General features: G+C 41.7%; 1 protein-coding gene across 1 annotated transcript; it reads left to right on the plus strand.

Moving 5' to 3' along the window:
* Positions 1-1,102: 1,102 nt before the first annotated feature.
* Positions 1,103-8,539, plus strand: IL26 (interleukin 26; the record flags this gene model as incomplete). The annotated part of the gene is made up of 5 exons (XM_084506818.1): positions 1,103-1,273; positions 1,689-1,745; positions 3,164-3,295; positions 7,837-7,902; positions 7,988-8,539. The coding sequence occupies 5 exons, from the start codon at positions 1,103-1,105 to the stop codon at positions 8,072-8,074; spliced, it is 513 nt and encodes a 170-aa protein (XP_084362944.1). The 3' UTR covers positions 8,075-8,539.
* Between the last annotated feature and the right edge of the window lie 7,058 nt (positions 8,540-15,597).

Genomic DNA, 15,597 nt, shown 5'->3' on the forward strand with positions numbered 1-15,597 from the left:
GGGGTCTGATGGCTGATTTACACCAGTTCTTGTCTTAACAGCATCATACTGCTGGTGCTGCTTCAGGATTTCCAAGTCTATCTTTGATGTGATGTTCCCTGCATTTATTGAGTGGTACTTGAGATGAATTTATCCCATTCTTCCAGCTTCACTTCAGACAGCTCTGAAGCTCTTAGCTTTGGCTATCTCAAAAGCAGGCTAGAGATACAGACTTCCCAATCTATGTTTGAGCATGACTGTAGAAAAGTGAGCATCTGACTCTATGGTTTAAATTTTACTGCCTTTGTGGTGGGTATGTTGGGACCCTACATGCCATTTTCCAGCAACCTTTGGTTCTTGGTGGGTTCTTGAAGCAGCCCAATAGCCAGGCATGCTCTGGTCCTTGAGCAGAGCCCTTGCTGGAGCCTTCTCTTTCACAATACGTAGCATGCTGCTTCTACAGGTGCAAATCTTGCCCTAGTAGAAGACTAATTCAAGAGATTAAAATAGCAAGATCATTTGCTACTAGCTGCCGTACCCCGAAAACAAAACACTTATTAAAGGCTAGGCAATGAAGTTTTAAAGGCAGGATAGTCCAGCTTCCTTATAGATAACTGATTTTCTAAAATTTCTCGGTTAAGTTAACACATTTTTTTTTTCCTCTGGGCCATTACCTTTTACAAAACTGCTACCATAAGGTTTTGTGGAAAAATAAAAAAAAAATCACACACTAGGTGTACTTTGTTACAAAACCAAACTAACCAGCTCAACAATTTTTTTCTCACTTGACCACCACTTAAATGAAAGAAAACTTCTCACATGAGAGGGAAGTTCTTCTTTCTTGGAAACCTTGACCCTGCTGCCAGTAAATATGGAGATATCGTTTAGAAAACGTCACAGATGATTGTGGTCAAATTTGTTGAAAGTGGAGCAAGATGTATAAAAAAGCGCAGCAACAATACTGATCAGCCAGCACACGAGCAATAGGTTATCTACATGAGCATCTCAGTGCAGAAGCTGCTTTGAGGGTTAACAAAATTAGGTTAACCTCTGTCGTCTAACCAGTCTTGCTGTATCACATACGCCGCTGTGACTGTAGAGGCACGAAGATTTGGGAGCGAAGATGAAAGTATATTCTATTTTCAGATCTGGGCATTTTTTAGTTTTACTTTGTCTTTTCACTGTGGAAGGCAAAAAGTCACCTACAGGAAAGCATACCTGCCGAAAAGGACTCCTCTCCCAAGTGACAGAGAACCTGTATATCAAGGCAACTAGTTTAAAATCATCTGTTCCTGTAAGTTGATCCCACTAGATGAAGTTTATTTATTTATGGATGCTTCTTTGGCAGCTTCGTTATTGACCACCTGGAAAATTTAATAAGCTGAATAATCTCTGTGGTCTTGAGAGACAGGGAAATGCTACTCCCTTCATAAAGATGGAAAAAAAGAAGATGCATAGAGAGGTGGAATGAGTTCGCCAAGGCCATGGAAGAAGTTTGTAGCTAGGCTGGGATTGGAGCATAGATTTGCTGAGTCCTCATTCTACATCTGAATAAGATGTAGAAGATTTTTATCATTATTCCTACTACAACACCCAAAGAACCTTGGTATGAAACACTACTGCAGAGCGAAGCTTTGTACCAACTAGACAAAGCTCTCTTTTCCTTCCTCTGCTTAGATTAATTAATACTAGCACACTGTATTTTACAGAAGGATCTCATCAAGAACACAAGACTTCTAAAAAAGACAACAAAAGTGCTGTTTATGGTAAGATTTATATAACTGTTTTTCCATTTTCTTGCTTTGATTTTCCTTCGGTTTGTAGAGATAAGAATGTGGGATCAAAAGGAATGACAGCCGACACGTAAGTCAGCTGTGTTTAATTGGGAAGGACTTTGTATTTATGAGAGCCGTACATTTAATGAAATCCTTCACTTAGAGGAAGAATGTTATCTCTGCCCCCCAAGAAAGTGATTTTCCTATGGGACATGAAGGGGATGTGAGTGTGATATGGGGAGAAAGAAGAGGATGTGGAAAGCCTGGCTGTAGACACTTGTCTCTTGGTGGTTGCAGCGGTACTTTCCTTGGACAGTTGGGGTGAGGGTGTTTGCCGCATTGGGGAGGCGTGTGTTTGTGGTAGCTCTTGCTCCTCCTGTGAATGCTTTAGTGTGTGTGGTCCTTCCCAGCAATGCTTTTCAGGCAGTAGCTTATTTACATGAGGGCCAGAACCAAAGCCACCATCCCATGAACTGAGAAACCTTCTGCTGAGGGTGTGCAGAAGTGCAGATGGCCCAGGGATGCTACAGAGCACCCAGGACACCCAAGCACCCAAGAGCTGCTTTGGGTTTTGAACTCGGCAGATGTTCTAGAAGAGGGAGATCAGAGTACCCCTGTAAGCTTTGGCATGTAAAATACTGATTTGGGGGGTCTATTCATAGGTATGTGAGCTCACATACCTTTATGCAGAGATCTAGTCAGCAGGGCCAATTGAGTCAGTTTATCCTTGAGCGACCTATTGGCCTTTGAACTCCCCTGGATCTCACTGATCACCTTGGGAGTGAATGCCCCTCACTTGCCCATGGGATGTACGTGTGGACACCTGCATTTTGGTGGCTTAATCTGTATCTGCCTTCCCCTCCTGGTGGTAATTTTGCACCCTATACTTGGTTCAGTTGCCTAAAAATGGGCATATAGCCATTTGAAATACTGTTGGGTATCCAACAGATCCTACGGTTCAGTAAGGTACATGTATTACATAGCATGTACAAGATGACTGTTCTCTTCTGGAGCAACAGCTGGGGATAGTTGGGATTCCTTACAGCACTTCGAATGGCATGGGACACTGGTGTGGAGGAATCAGACAATGACACCTACAATTTGGCCAAGATAATCTGGTTTAACTCCCATATTCAACTTCCATTTATTCCTTGTGAATTAGTTGTATTTGTTGCTGTCACTTCTTTTCATGACTAGTCTTAATAAGGCCCTTCTGTGCCAGTGCAACATCTTCTTGCCTTACCTTCAGAAAACAAAGGGGTATGTTGAGCTGAACATTAAAGTTCACGAAAATATTTCTATTGATTGTATGCTTTCTAACTACATGTATTTTTACAAGGTGAAAATTTTAGGTCATATGTGACTTGTAAGGTTTTCATTTGGTAGCTGCTTACCTGCTTTGTTTTCAGACAAATTGCAGTGTTCGAGACCAGGTCCTCTCATTCTACGTGAAAAATGTTTTCAGTCATCTTGAAGTGGAAAGTGAAAAGTTGTACCTTATTAGCGCCTTCCAGGTCCTGCAAGAGAACATGAATGCATGTGTGAGTATATCTGTGAGAGCTAAACTACCTCTGTCCATCTGAGAGGCTAAGAAAGGGCTAGATCACACCTTTTTAGCAAGCAGAGGAGGTGATTTGTAGTCATGGTGTGCCCTACATCGCAGAAGACCCAGCTTCCCGAGGGCTTCCCCCTGAGCCTGGGGAGGTTTCACACCACTCATTTCCTCTCAGAGTGAGTGCAGGGGGCAGGCGAGGTGGTGGAGGTGACATGGAGACAGCCCACTTCCCCACTGGTGCTTCTGATGATGTTGCCTCATACTGCCCTTCAGCACCAAAGCTGCAAAGATGCAGAGTAAACAGAGAGATGTGGCTCTTTGTTTCCACAGTATTAACTCTGGTCATACTTTCCTTCTTCAGCAGCATACCCAGTGGACTCAGGTTCTTTTACTCACATGTCATCTCTGCTCCACCATACTCTGGAAAGAGCTGGTGGTGTCTCCTGAGCAAGCAGTGACATGCAGTGATATAGGCTTGGGGAAGAGTGGCTGGAAAGTTGCCTGGCAGAAAAGGCCCTGGGGGTGCTGCTCATCAACCATCTGTGTGCCCAAGTGGCCAAGAGGGCCAGCAGCACCCTGGCCTACACCAGAAACAGTGTGGCCAGCAGCTCTAGGGAAGAGATTATTCCTCTGTTCTTGGCACTGGTGAGAGCACACCATCAGTACTGTGTCCAGTTTTGGGCCCCTCACTGCACAGATACTGAGTTGCTCGAGTGTGTCCAGAGAAGAGCAACAAAGCAGGTGAAGAGATCAGAAAACAAGACATATGAGGAGTGACTGAGGGAACTGTGCTGTGTAGTCTGGAGAAAAGGGAGGCTGAGAGGAGATCTCATCTCTCTCTGCAGCTATCTGAAAGGAGTTTGCAGCAAGGAGGGTGTCGGTCTCTTTTCTCAGGTAACAAGTGATAGGATGCAAGGCAATGTCCTCAAGTTGTGCCACGGGAGGTTTAAATTGGATATCATGAAAAATTTCTTCATGGAAAGGGTGGTTAGGCATTGGAACAGGCTGCCCAGGAAGGTGGTGGAGTTGCCATTCTTGGAAGTATCAGAGACATATGGATGCAGTGCTTAGGGACATGGTTTAGTCGTGGTTGTGTAGCATTAGGTGGATGGTTGGACTCGATGATCTCAAAGGTCTTTTCCAACCTAAATGGTTCCTATGATTTTGTGATTCTATGATCCTATGATGTTGAATAAACCACAAGGGAGCAGTTTCTGTATGCCAGTTATACCTGTAAGTCAAAGCAGTTGCCCACTGGCAACATGTCCCTACAGTGGATCCAGGTGTTCCAGAGAAAAGGTGCTTCTACCAGCAACATCATCATCTCACCTGTAAATGACACCAGGACGGCAGTTAAAGCATACTTTTGCTGAAAATATACACATAGATTACTGGGTGGTGCTAACATGACAGTGTCAATTGTGGGTCCTTTCTCTTCCCAGACTTGTCACTTACATGTGAGCTTGCTGAACACCCTGTGAGGTCTTACCACCTGGCTCTTCTTTTTGAAGAGTACATGAATAAAGACAGGGTGTGTCTTAAAGCTTTTTGACCTGTGGATATATTTTTTTTCTCCACAAAACCTGTAGTCCTCACAAATCACAGTGTCACAAAATCTCAAGTGTGACTTGGGGTTTATAACCATGAATGGCCAGGTAAATGTCTATGGTAATTTTAAAAAGTGAAGGCAGGGTGAGAAGTCAATGAAATGTTATTGAGTTATACATTTGTCTGTTCTTAACTGTGTGGTGGCATATAAGAAAGGAACATTGGTTCTACATGCACACAAATATTTGCTATTCAACAATAAGCATCTTCAGACATCTCCTTGCGCTGCTGAATTACAAAACACAACCAAAATATTTGTAAAATATAAAAATATTCAGACCCCAGTGGGAGAAAACTCCACCAGTTCTCAGGTTACATCATTGCAATTTACAGCCATTATTCACAGCATTCCATACGCTGTTGTAATTATCTGTGTCTGTCAAAATTCCTGGTATTGTACGCTACAATATCATTGAAAGAGATTCCATTCTTGCCTGGAAAAGCAATTACACCCCATACAAGTGCCAGTACACACAGAAGAGTTCAGACTATCAGCTGTGACTCAACTCAGAGCAGAACATTACTTATTCTGATATACCATCAGTGACTGGAGATAATATCACAGAATCATAGAATCACGTATAGTAATACATTTATATAATACAGTAATATATATATACACAATATATACAGTAATATATATAGCAATACATTTGATTCTAGTGCTGTATGGAGACAAAATGCAGTGATTTTCTCAAAGCTCCTATATTCTTTTTCATAATTAGCACCCGTGTTTTATCCAACACAAATCTAAATGATTTAAGTTTCCAGATCTTAAAAAATACTGGTAGGAAAGAAAAGACTTCCTGTTACAGTAGAAAAACAATATCTCTTTCTGAAATGATGACTTGCCATGATTTTCTGGGAGACATCTAATTTCTGAAAACTGTAACAATTTAAAAAGATTTTTTATTAATTCAAAGCCAACAAAAGAAATCATATGAATGCATACTAGAAACTGTAATCAGAATGAAAGTGATGAATCTTCTGCTAAAACACAGTTTGGGATTTATCCACTATATTATTTCCCAATAAATAAGCAATCTCATTCACCTGTTTACATAAGCTCTTTAATTTTTATTACCTGGTTGTATTATAAGATGTTTATCAGAAGGGATTTCCACCATGACAACATACTTCCATAAGGAATTCATCCTCTTTCAGGGGTCAAGTTCTTTATACAATTGAGGGAAACAGTGACATCTTTATATATATACCCACCCTATATTCTTTCATGAACTCTAGTCTAATTCAGGCAGTTATAGAACCAAGTTATATAATCATGCTATTTAAAATTCTTAACATTTGTTTCCAAACCACTACTGAAGATTTTCTACTACCTTATCATCATGATTTTAATGTTGCTAGTTCTTGGTGTTTTTTTTTTTTTTTTTTTTTTAATTTATTATTTTTTATTTTTTTTATTGATTGCTTTCCAAACAAAGAAACATTAACATTTTCCAATAACTTAAGAGCCCGTGTCCTGTTTTTTTAAAACTGCATAGGTACCAACATCTCTAAATCCCCTTTCTGCGGTGAAATCGAGGTCTTTCATTTAGAATATGATTGCATGGTAAAGGGAATACACATTTCTTCTTGGAAACTGGGAACATCCATCTGCAGCACCATGGCTCTCAACAAAAAGCGCATTTACTTGCTCGTGTGCCCTATTGGGATGACAACACTGTTGAGAACAGCATCAAGCTGTTTATGAGCTGCTTGTGATGTTCCTATATAAATAGGAGGTTGTGGAATTTTTTTTTCCCTTGCAATTCAATGGAGTGCAGGAAGGCAATATATTCACTGCAGAATTTTTAATCATTACAGGCAGTGCTTTTAGGTCTTCAGCAGATATTGCATATTGCAGCATAGCTTGAAATAAGCAAACTTGCTTGCTTGCTTATTTGTTCATTTGCTTTGTATGCAAGAAGAGAAGAGTTTGTAAAGCATACTAACACTTGGGGCAGTTTTGTCACTGAATCAGTGTTCAGTTCTGCTACCAATTTACTTCTATGGAAATCTGCATCATGCAGATGTACCTTAAAAAAAGCCCCAGATCATGAAGGTCTGAACTAGTTATAAAAGGTTTATAAATTTATAAAGAGGTTTAAGGTTTATAAATTTGAGTTGCATTTTTATACATTTTCATGTAAATAAAACATGTAAAAAAGGTAACTTGAAAAGAAAATACTTGTGTTCCTTTTTAAAAAGTCTGTGTGATGTAGAAAGATGGACTCATCTTCATATGAGCTCAAGACTTTTGCCTTTTTTCTTTTCCAAAACATTGTCTTTCTTCATAAATTGGAAAATACCAGATTTTCCCACTGTTTCCCTAAAAGAAGGATTCTTTTCCTTGTAAAGCACAGGGAGCTGGGGAGTCAGGAAGCCATGTTGAAGGTGCTGCTCAGAAAGTTTAGCTAGACTTCTCTAAAAAAACACAACTGAAAGAGTTATGATGAGAGAGCACTTACCTGTGAGTATGCAGAGTGAGCAGACAGTGGTGGCACAGCAGGTGGAGCCCCGCAGGGTGGTGGATGCCAGGCCTGGGGACCCCCTGCTGGCAGTGTCTCAAGGCTGGAAATTCAAGTTAAAGGACCTGAACCTTAGAGATAGGCCACACTGTGCAAAGGTTGTAACTGCCACGGATATAAAGAGCCCTGAGATGGATAGAAAGTGTGTAATATGAAGATGTGGTGATACTCACTTTATAGTTTTTGTGGTATGGACTCAATTTTCCAGTAGGCACACAAGTAAAATGACACAAGTGTAGTAGCAGGAGGTACTGAGATGATGCTGATTTCACACATTTTACAAGTAGTCCGATGGTGCCACACTGTGGGTTTGACTCTTCCTCACCACTGTGTCTTTCCATCAGCATCTTTGGTGCAACAAACTTTTGGTTTCTTCTCATCCCTTCAGCTTCCATGTGCTCCATCCACAAGGTTAACTCCACCAGTCAAAATTATAAAGACAACATTTCTTAAGGTAAGACCAGGAGGTGTTGGCTCTCACCCGCGCTGCTTAAGTGTTGAGGGTGGCTTCTTTTCTAATGTCTTTATCTTCTTGACAGCTTGGAGAGAAGGGAATCTACAAGGCCATCAGTGAGCTGGATATTCTCCTTCCCTGGATTCAGACCTACATACAAACCATCTTATGAGGAACAAGGAGGTGACCGACAACATGCCACCTCTGTGCTAAGAACGGATCCTTACCCAAAAGGCATGAAAATCAACTGAGAGCTGGATATACAACTGGCCTGGCAGCAATTCTGTCACACTGGAAGAGAGTCTCTGTAATGCAGAGGCATAAAGATGGATTTTCAAGAGCTTTCAAGGTTGACCTGGCATAGCAGCTACGCCTGCTCTCAATGCAAGAGCAACCTCTGGAGTGTTTACAGCATGATGCACTTTGTGTCCTACCTGCCTGCTAGCTGCAGACAGCCCCCAGGCACATTGCACAAGCCTAACTTGAAGTCTGCTCCCACATGGATCAGACACGATGTCCTGTGTGCACTGGGCATTATCCAGCCAGGCCTTGTGCCACCCCTGTGTAATTATGAGTCAAAGCAACATGAAGCACTTCTGGAAATCCTTCCCCTAAGCTATACCTCTTTTTTGTTTGTTTGTTTGTTTGTTTGCTATAGATATGTCACTATACAGAAGCCATTCCACATATCAATAAGAAAAATGAAGTTTATGCTGATTATTGTTATTATTAATTTAAGTTAATAATTGATACCTAATAAACATACTCCAATTAATGACAAAACTTTGGTCTATGATTCGTACATAACCTTCAGATGTCACATGTTCTACCTGAGATTAAACAATGCAGAAAACACAATAAATGGATCATCGTTGATTACGATTGCAAGATGCTGTGAGTGGGATTTATATGAAGTTGTTACTCAGTGTTGGTAATTGTTTCCAAAAGATCTTTCATATGGTACAGTTTGAAAATAGAGTTCTGGTTTTCCAACGTTTGCAAACACTTACCAGAAGAAACTATCTAGGTAATGAAGGTATTCATACTTTATGTGTTTGAACTTCCATGAGGGTGAAATTCTGCAAGATTTCAGATCTCACAGTGATTGTTATCTCAGAGCATTGAACACGTCAGTGCACTGATACAGAAGAACATAAGGCAGTCCTTCCTCTGTGCTGTGGCTTTCTGCAGCCCAGGAGTAGTGGTGGTTGGTCTCTGTCAGTCACTTTTTCGCCTTAGGATCTGACTACATGTGCTCCCTGAACAGGCTCAGGTCAATGCACCTTCATTTTTATTCAGGGACCACTCAGAAGGTCTCTGGGGATCCTGCAGAGATGATAGCATGAGCAGTAGTAGGCAGGATGGCTACCTGTTCTCCTGAAGTTGTGGAAGGGCCAGAGGGCTTCTATCCTCATCCAGGTGAGTTGTTTGCAGATGGTGAGAGCTGAGGAGAGAGAAGAGATCACTTCTTCTTTAAGTTTGTGAATCACTGCCCAGCATCAAGGAAGTGAGAAAGCATGAGTGAATCCAGCTAGTGACCTGCACTTGAGGGGATCAGAGCTATATGTTAGCCCATGTTTCAGCAACTCCTTACAACCCCACCTCCCCTCTCCCTTCTCACAAAGCATGTCGGTCTTGGCCTTTTGTATGGCTCAGAGATCTGCAGCATGGCTGGCTTTCTCTTCCAGCTCCTTCCACAACTTTGCAACACACAGCATCAACACTGACCACTTGTGGCAAAAGCCAAAGAAAATATTAAACTACAGTGTTCAAGTTACTCATTAATACCCTATATTTCATTAAAAACAAATAAACAAAAAATCATCATCATCATTAACAACAACAACAACAAAAAACAATAACAGGACACCATTATTATGGGAGTGATGGTGGACAGTCGGCTGAATATGAGCCAGCAGTGTGCTCAGGTGGCCAAGAAGGCCAACGGCATCCTGGCTTGTATCAGGAACAGTGTGACCAGCAGGGCTAGGGAGGTGATCGTCCCCCTGTACTCAGCTCTGGTGAGGCCGCACCTCGAGTACTGTGTTCAGTTTTGGGCCCCTCGCTACAAGGACATCGAGGTGCTTGAGCGGGTGCAGAGAAGGGCGACAAAGCTGGTGAGGGGCCTGGAGAACAAGTCCTACGAGGAGCGGCTGAGGGAGCTGGGCTTGTTCAGCCTGGAGAAGAGGAGGCTCAGGGGCGACCTTATCGCTCTTTATAAGTACATTAAAGGAGGCTGTAGTGAGGTGGGGGTTGGTCTGTTCTCCCACGTGCCTGGTGACAGGACGAGGGGGAATGGGCTTAAGTTGAGACAGGGGAGTTTTAGATTAGATGTTAGGAAGAACTTCTTTACTGAAAGGGTTGTGAGGCATTGGAACAGGCTGCCCAGGGAAGTGGTGGAGTCACCATCCCTGGAAGTCTTCAAAAGACGTTTAGATGTAGAGCTTAGGGATTTGGTTTAGTGGGGACTGCTAGCGTTAGGTCAGAGGTTGGACTCGATGATCTTGAGGTCTCTTCCAACCTAGAAATTCTGTGATTCTGTGATTATGGGAACATGCCAAAGCATTTAGCAAATACCAGCAGGAGCAGCTTCTGATGACAACACAGTATTTTAAATATTGTTTTTTATAACAAATGATCTCAGACAGGTACAAGTGCTGATATTCAATGAGAACACAATGCAATTGCTTTGTGCTTAAGTTTCATGCAATGAAGACATGATGAGCCTTTCAGCACAAGCAATGAACTGTCATAACATTGGTTTTCTAGCTTTACATTCTAGCAATTAACATCAAGCAAATATATACATTACATGTTGAAATATAGGACATTTTGCTGTTGTACTGGATGTTCTTGGGAATACCACTGACTGACTAAAGTTCTGGGGCAGCAATAAAAGCAAGCACTTTGTGTGCTTTGTGTATTCCAGAGTTCATCTCTCAGTGCCATGACACTGGCACACACATCTCTTGCAGGGGCCTCTTGATGCCCCATTGTTGACTGCAGCCATCACATATTATCCATCCTAGTCCAGAGAAGCTGACTTGTTAACACTCAAGGGTTAACACTTTAGGATAAACACTGAAGATGCTTTGGTCTAACGGTGATGTAAAGAAATGTTCGTACATGGTATTTTCTGTTTGCTGACCATTTTCTTTGTTTACTATAATCTCACCTGATTACATGTAACCCACAGGTTCTGTAAAAAGAAGGGATGACTTGAATTCTGAAAGGAGGAGAAAATCCAACAGTCTCCACTATGGATGATTCTCAGGTAAACTCAATTTCTTGTTACTCTTCCAAAGACAGAAAATCAGTTATACAGATGAACTAATATGATACATGAAGAAAACAAAGGCACCTCTCACATAACTAGTCAGGTGGTGACTGACAGCTCCTCCATGTTGAGCAACTCTTTTTTGACCTGTATCATTTTCACACCATCTCTAATCTCCAGCTTCCTCATCAACTGAAGTTAAAGGGCACACAGAAGGGAAAGAGAAGAGTGAGAATATTTTGTAAGACAAATTCGGTTGCAAACTCCTATAAAATCTAATGAAACAGTAAAAAAATTGCTAAAATAATTCTCAAACAAACAAACAAACAAGGAAACACACCAAAAAGCAACCAATCAATGAAGAATATATTATTTGCTAAAATTGTTCCTAACAGCCTGGCACTATAAATTTAAACCTGTTCCTCATGATGAATAACAGATATGCCTGTCCTGGTTTCAGTTAGAACAGAATTAATTTTCTTCCTAGTAGCTGGTGGAATGCTGTGTTTTGGCTTAGGATGAGAAGAGTGCTGATAACACCCCAATGTTTTAATTGTTGCAGAGCAGTGCTTATACCAAGCCAAGGACATCTCAGCCTTTTGCTCTGTCCTGCCAACAGGCAGGCTGGGGGTGCAGTAAGAGCTGGGAGGGGACAGACCCAGGACAGGTGACCCAAACTAGCCAAAGGGGTATTCCATACCATCTGACGTCATGCTAAACAATATATAGGGGTGGCTAGCCGGGGGGAGGGGGCCGGACTGCTCAGGGTTAGGCTGGGCATCGGTCAGCAATTGCATTGTGCATCACTTGTTTGTACATATTATTATTATTTTCCTATTATCACCATTGTAACATTATTGTTATTATTGTTATTATTATTTTGTTATTATTATTTTCCTGTCTTATTAAACTGTCTTTATCTCAACTCACGGGCTTCACTTTCCATTTCTCTCCCCCGTCCCAGAGAGGGAGGGGGGAGGGTGAGCGAACGGCTGCGTGGTATTTAGCTGCCAGCTGGGTTAAACCACGACAATACCTGACAAAAACTTTTCTTGTGAACATAACTTTCATACTCTGGGAGACAGCAAACCTAATACTCCATCCTACACTATGATTTTAAATTTGACAGGTACTTGTCAATCCAGAACACATACGAAATTACATAAAAAGAGCAGGTGAAACCAGGAAAGCTTCCTTCTGCCCCTCCCATCCCTTGGGTAGGGTCAGAGACTGCTTCCTCTAGCTGCTCCAGAGGAATACCAGCTCCACCTGAACCACCTGTGTATTTAACCAGGAGACTGAGATTTAATCCTAGTATTATGATATGTCCTGTTATGTCATATTCCATTAGTTATTATGTTATTACTAGAGGGAGTTGCAGAATACAGCATGTCAGGTTTTATTGCAGTACCTTACCAGGATGCTATATTTTATTTCAGCTTATTATAGTATAAAACAAACAAACTCTGAAGAAAAGCATTTTTGGCTCTAAGGAATCACTTTCAAATTATTTATATCTTAATGATTTTCCTTTTTTTTTTTTTTTTTTTTTTTTTTTGTCGTTTTGTTATGCTGTCCTTATATATATATATATATATATAGTAAGTTAAGAGGTTCAGATGCTGAAATGCAGTCCTAACTCTCCCTTTTGGATTTCATGAAGCTGGTTGTTGTGACATATTCAGGGAAAAGGAGCAGGAAAAGCTGTCACAGCCCTTTAATTAACAGGAAGCTGCAGAGACAGAGCAGGGCAGATCTCAGGACCCCACTATCCAGAGGGGCAGGATCCACACACAGCTGAAGCAGGAGCCTGGATGTTCTCCCATGATGTGTGTGAGTGGGGCAGCGGGGGGACCTGAGGGAAGGGAAGCAGCTGAAAATGCTACAGGACCTGGTGACAGCCCAGAGCAGGTTTGTTGGATGCTTGCCTGGCACAGTACGTGGTGGAAAGCCTCACCTGCCATGGGATGGCCACTGCAGAAGAGCCAGCTCCAGGGCAGGAACGGGCCTGGAGTATGGAATAGAAAACTGATCATGAGCATGGTCTCCATCAGATGTCCCAGGGGCTCCCAGGGATGCAGGAGCAGGAGTAGCTGCTGCTTCTCTGTCATTGAAGACAGCAACGGATGCCTGCAATCGGAAAAGCCTCCACATTTAATTCAGAGAATCCATGAGCAACATTTTTGAGTGACTTCTGTGATTTTCTTCTTGTGGAAATTTTGTGGTAAAGCTACCACATGCAGTCTTGCTTTTTCTCCCCTCATGGATGTTCAGAGTTGAAAATTAAAAACTGCAGAAGATGTCTGCAATGACTGAATTTGGATTATTTGTGTTTTACTGTGACAAGAGGTGAAGATGGACATGAGCTTTGTGCTGAAAAGGAGTTCCTAGAACAAAAAAGCAGCAGCTCTTCCAAATTAGTGAAGTGGCTTAAAACATCTTCTCAAAATAAGCTTTGCTGCTTTGTTTTTAGAAGGGATGTAGCCATACAGAGGTGGCACAGAAAGAAACAGACACAGTTTGAAAAGGGCCTAAACAGATCAGATGATAGCTAATTTTTAAAGATTCCAGATTAATTTAAGCAATTTGTCTAATTATATGTCAACCCTCAAGCAGCACATTCTTCTTCAGTGATTTGGACACTGCCTCACAGTGGTGGGGTGAGGAAAGGCAAACCCAGCCTCAACGCTGTGCTCTTGCAGGTTGGCTCTGACTACGGGCAGGAGACCTCCAAAACAAGAGGATTTTGTCATCAAGACTGAACCCTGCTGCCTCCATCCATCTGATGAGAAAATCAGGTTATCTCATGGCATAAAGGGGTTCTCACCCTCATTTTCCCTACGGTTTAGGACACTGCAGAATCTTGGTTGCCTTGTCTACTTCTCCCCCTGTACTCAGCTCTGGTGAGGCCGCACCTCGAGTACTGTGTTCAGTTTTGGGCCCCTCGCTACAAGAAGGACATCGAGGTGCTTGAGCGGGTGCAGAGAAGGGCGACAAAGCTGGTGAGGGGCCTGGAGAACAAGTCCTACGAGGAGCGGCTGAGGGAGCTGGGCTTGTTCAGCCTGGAGAAGAGGAGGCTCAGGGGCGACCTTATCGCTCTCTATGGGTACTTCAAGGGAGGCTGTAGCGAGGTGGGGGTTGGCCTGTTCTCCCACGTGCCTGGTGACAGGATGAGGGGGAATGGGCTTAAGTTGAGACAGGGGAGTTTTAGGTTAGATGTTAGGAAGAACTTCTTCACTGAAAGGGTTGTGAGGCACTGGAACAGGCTGCCCAGGGAGGTGGTGGAGTCACCATCCCTGGAAGTCTTCAAAAGACGTTTAGAAGTAGAGCTTAGGGATATGGTTTAGTGGGGACTGCTAGCGTTAGGTCAGAGGTTGGACTCGATGATCTTGAGGTCTCTTCTAACCTAGAAAATTCAGTGATTCTGTGATTCTATAAAATGAGAGCACCGCTGGGTGTTGTGCATGTCTTCATACACTAAGGCAAATCACATTTCCAAAGCAATTAATCACTCATGAATGAAAGGTAAATTATGGGGCCTGCAAAATAAAGGCTTTTGTTTAATAGAGAATTGTTCCAGCAAATGACAGATAACATATGCAAGCCACTTAACAACAGATTTTGTGTATGGTATCTACACAAAAACATAGCAAAATAATCAGTATTGTATATATTTAACCATCAATTTGAAGTAATAAACTTGTACAAAAATGCCTATTGCCTTTGAACCTTGAAAAAGTAAAGAAAACCTTTTTCATTCTTCAAATGAAACTCTAGGTGTCACTCTTAGAAAACAAGATTCATGTTGGTCCCAGTTTACTTTTGACTCTTCAGTTAACGGAGAAAGTGTTAGATCACGTTTCATAAGTAGTTTCCTTGCATGTAAAACTGAGATAGATAAACAGTTGGATTCAAAGATTTTTTTTTTTTTTTTTAATTAATTTGCAACAATTTTAGAATTAAAAGTGCAGGGGAAGAAAGATGGGCATCTAAGCAAAAACTAGGTTTATAAATCAAATATTAATTTAGTCCCTGAATTTGTTACAGTCTTCTTATGTGACTTGAGGCAAGTCACTTCAGGCACCATTCTCATGTGGCAAGTGGAAAAAATGTCTATCAATTATTTGCATAAATTAGCTTTTCTTTGCTTTGTGCACGGGAATCTGCAGAAGCAAATTAACGTATGTAGTGTTATTTGGCAACACGGTTTAGCACAGCTTGTCTTATCACAGTGTTTTGGTCTTTTTGGAGTACTGACTGTTATTACAGGGAAAAAGGGTATTTTGTGACTGTTACTGTAAAAGTAAGAATGAAAAATGTGTGGCTGTGCAATAAAATTGTCACTACCTTGTAACTTTGTGAAAAACACTGATCTAGTGGAAAGTGGCAGCTGTACGTATAGTTTTGGCGTTATGTAA

This window comes from Aythya ferina (assembly GCF_964211825.1).
Source record: "Aythya ferina genome assembly, chromosome: 1".
NCBI lineage: Eukaryota > Metazoa > Chordata > Aves > Anseriformes > Anatidae > Aythya > Aythya ferina.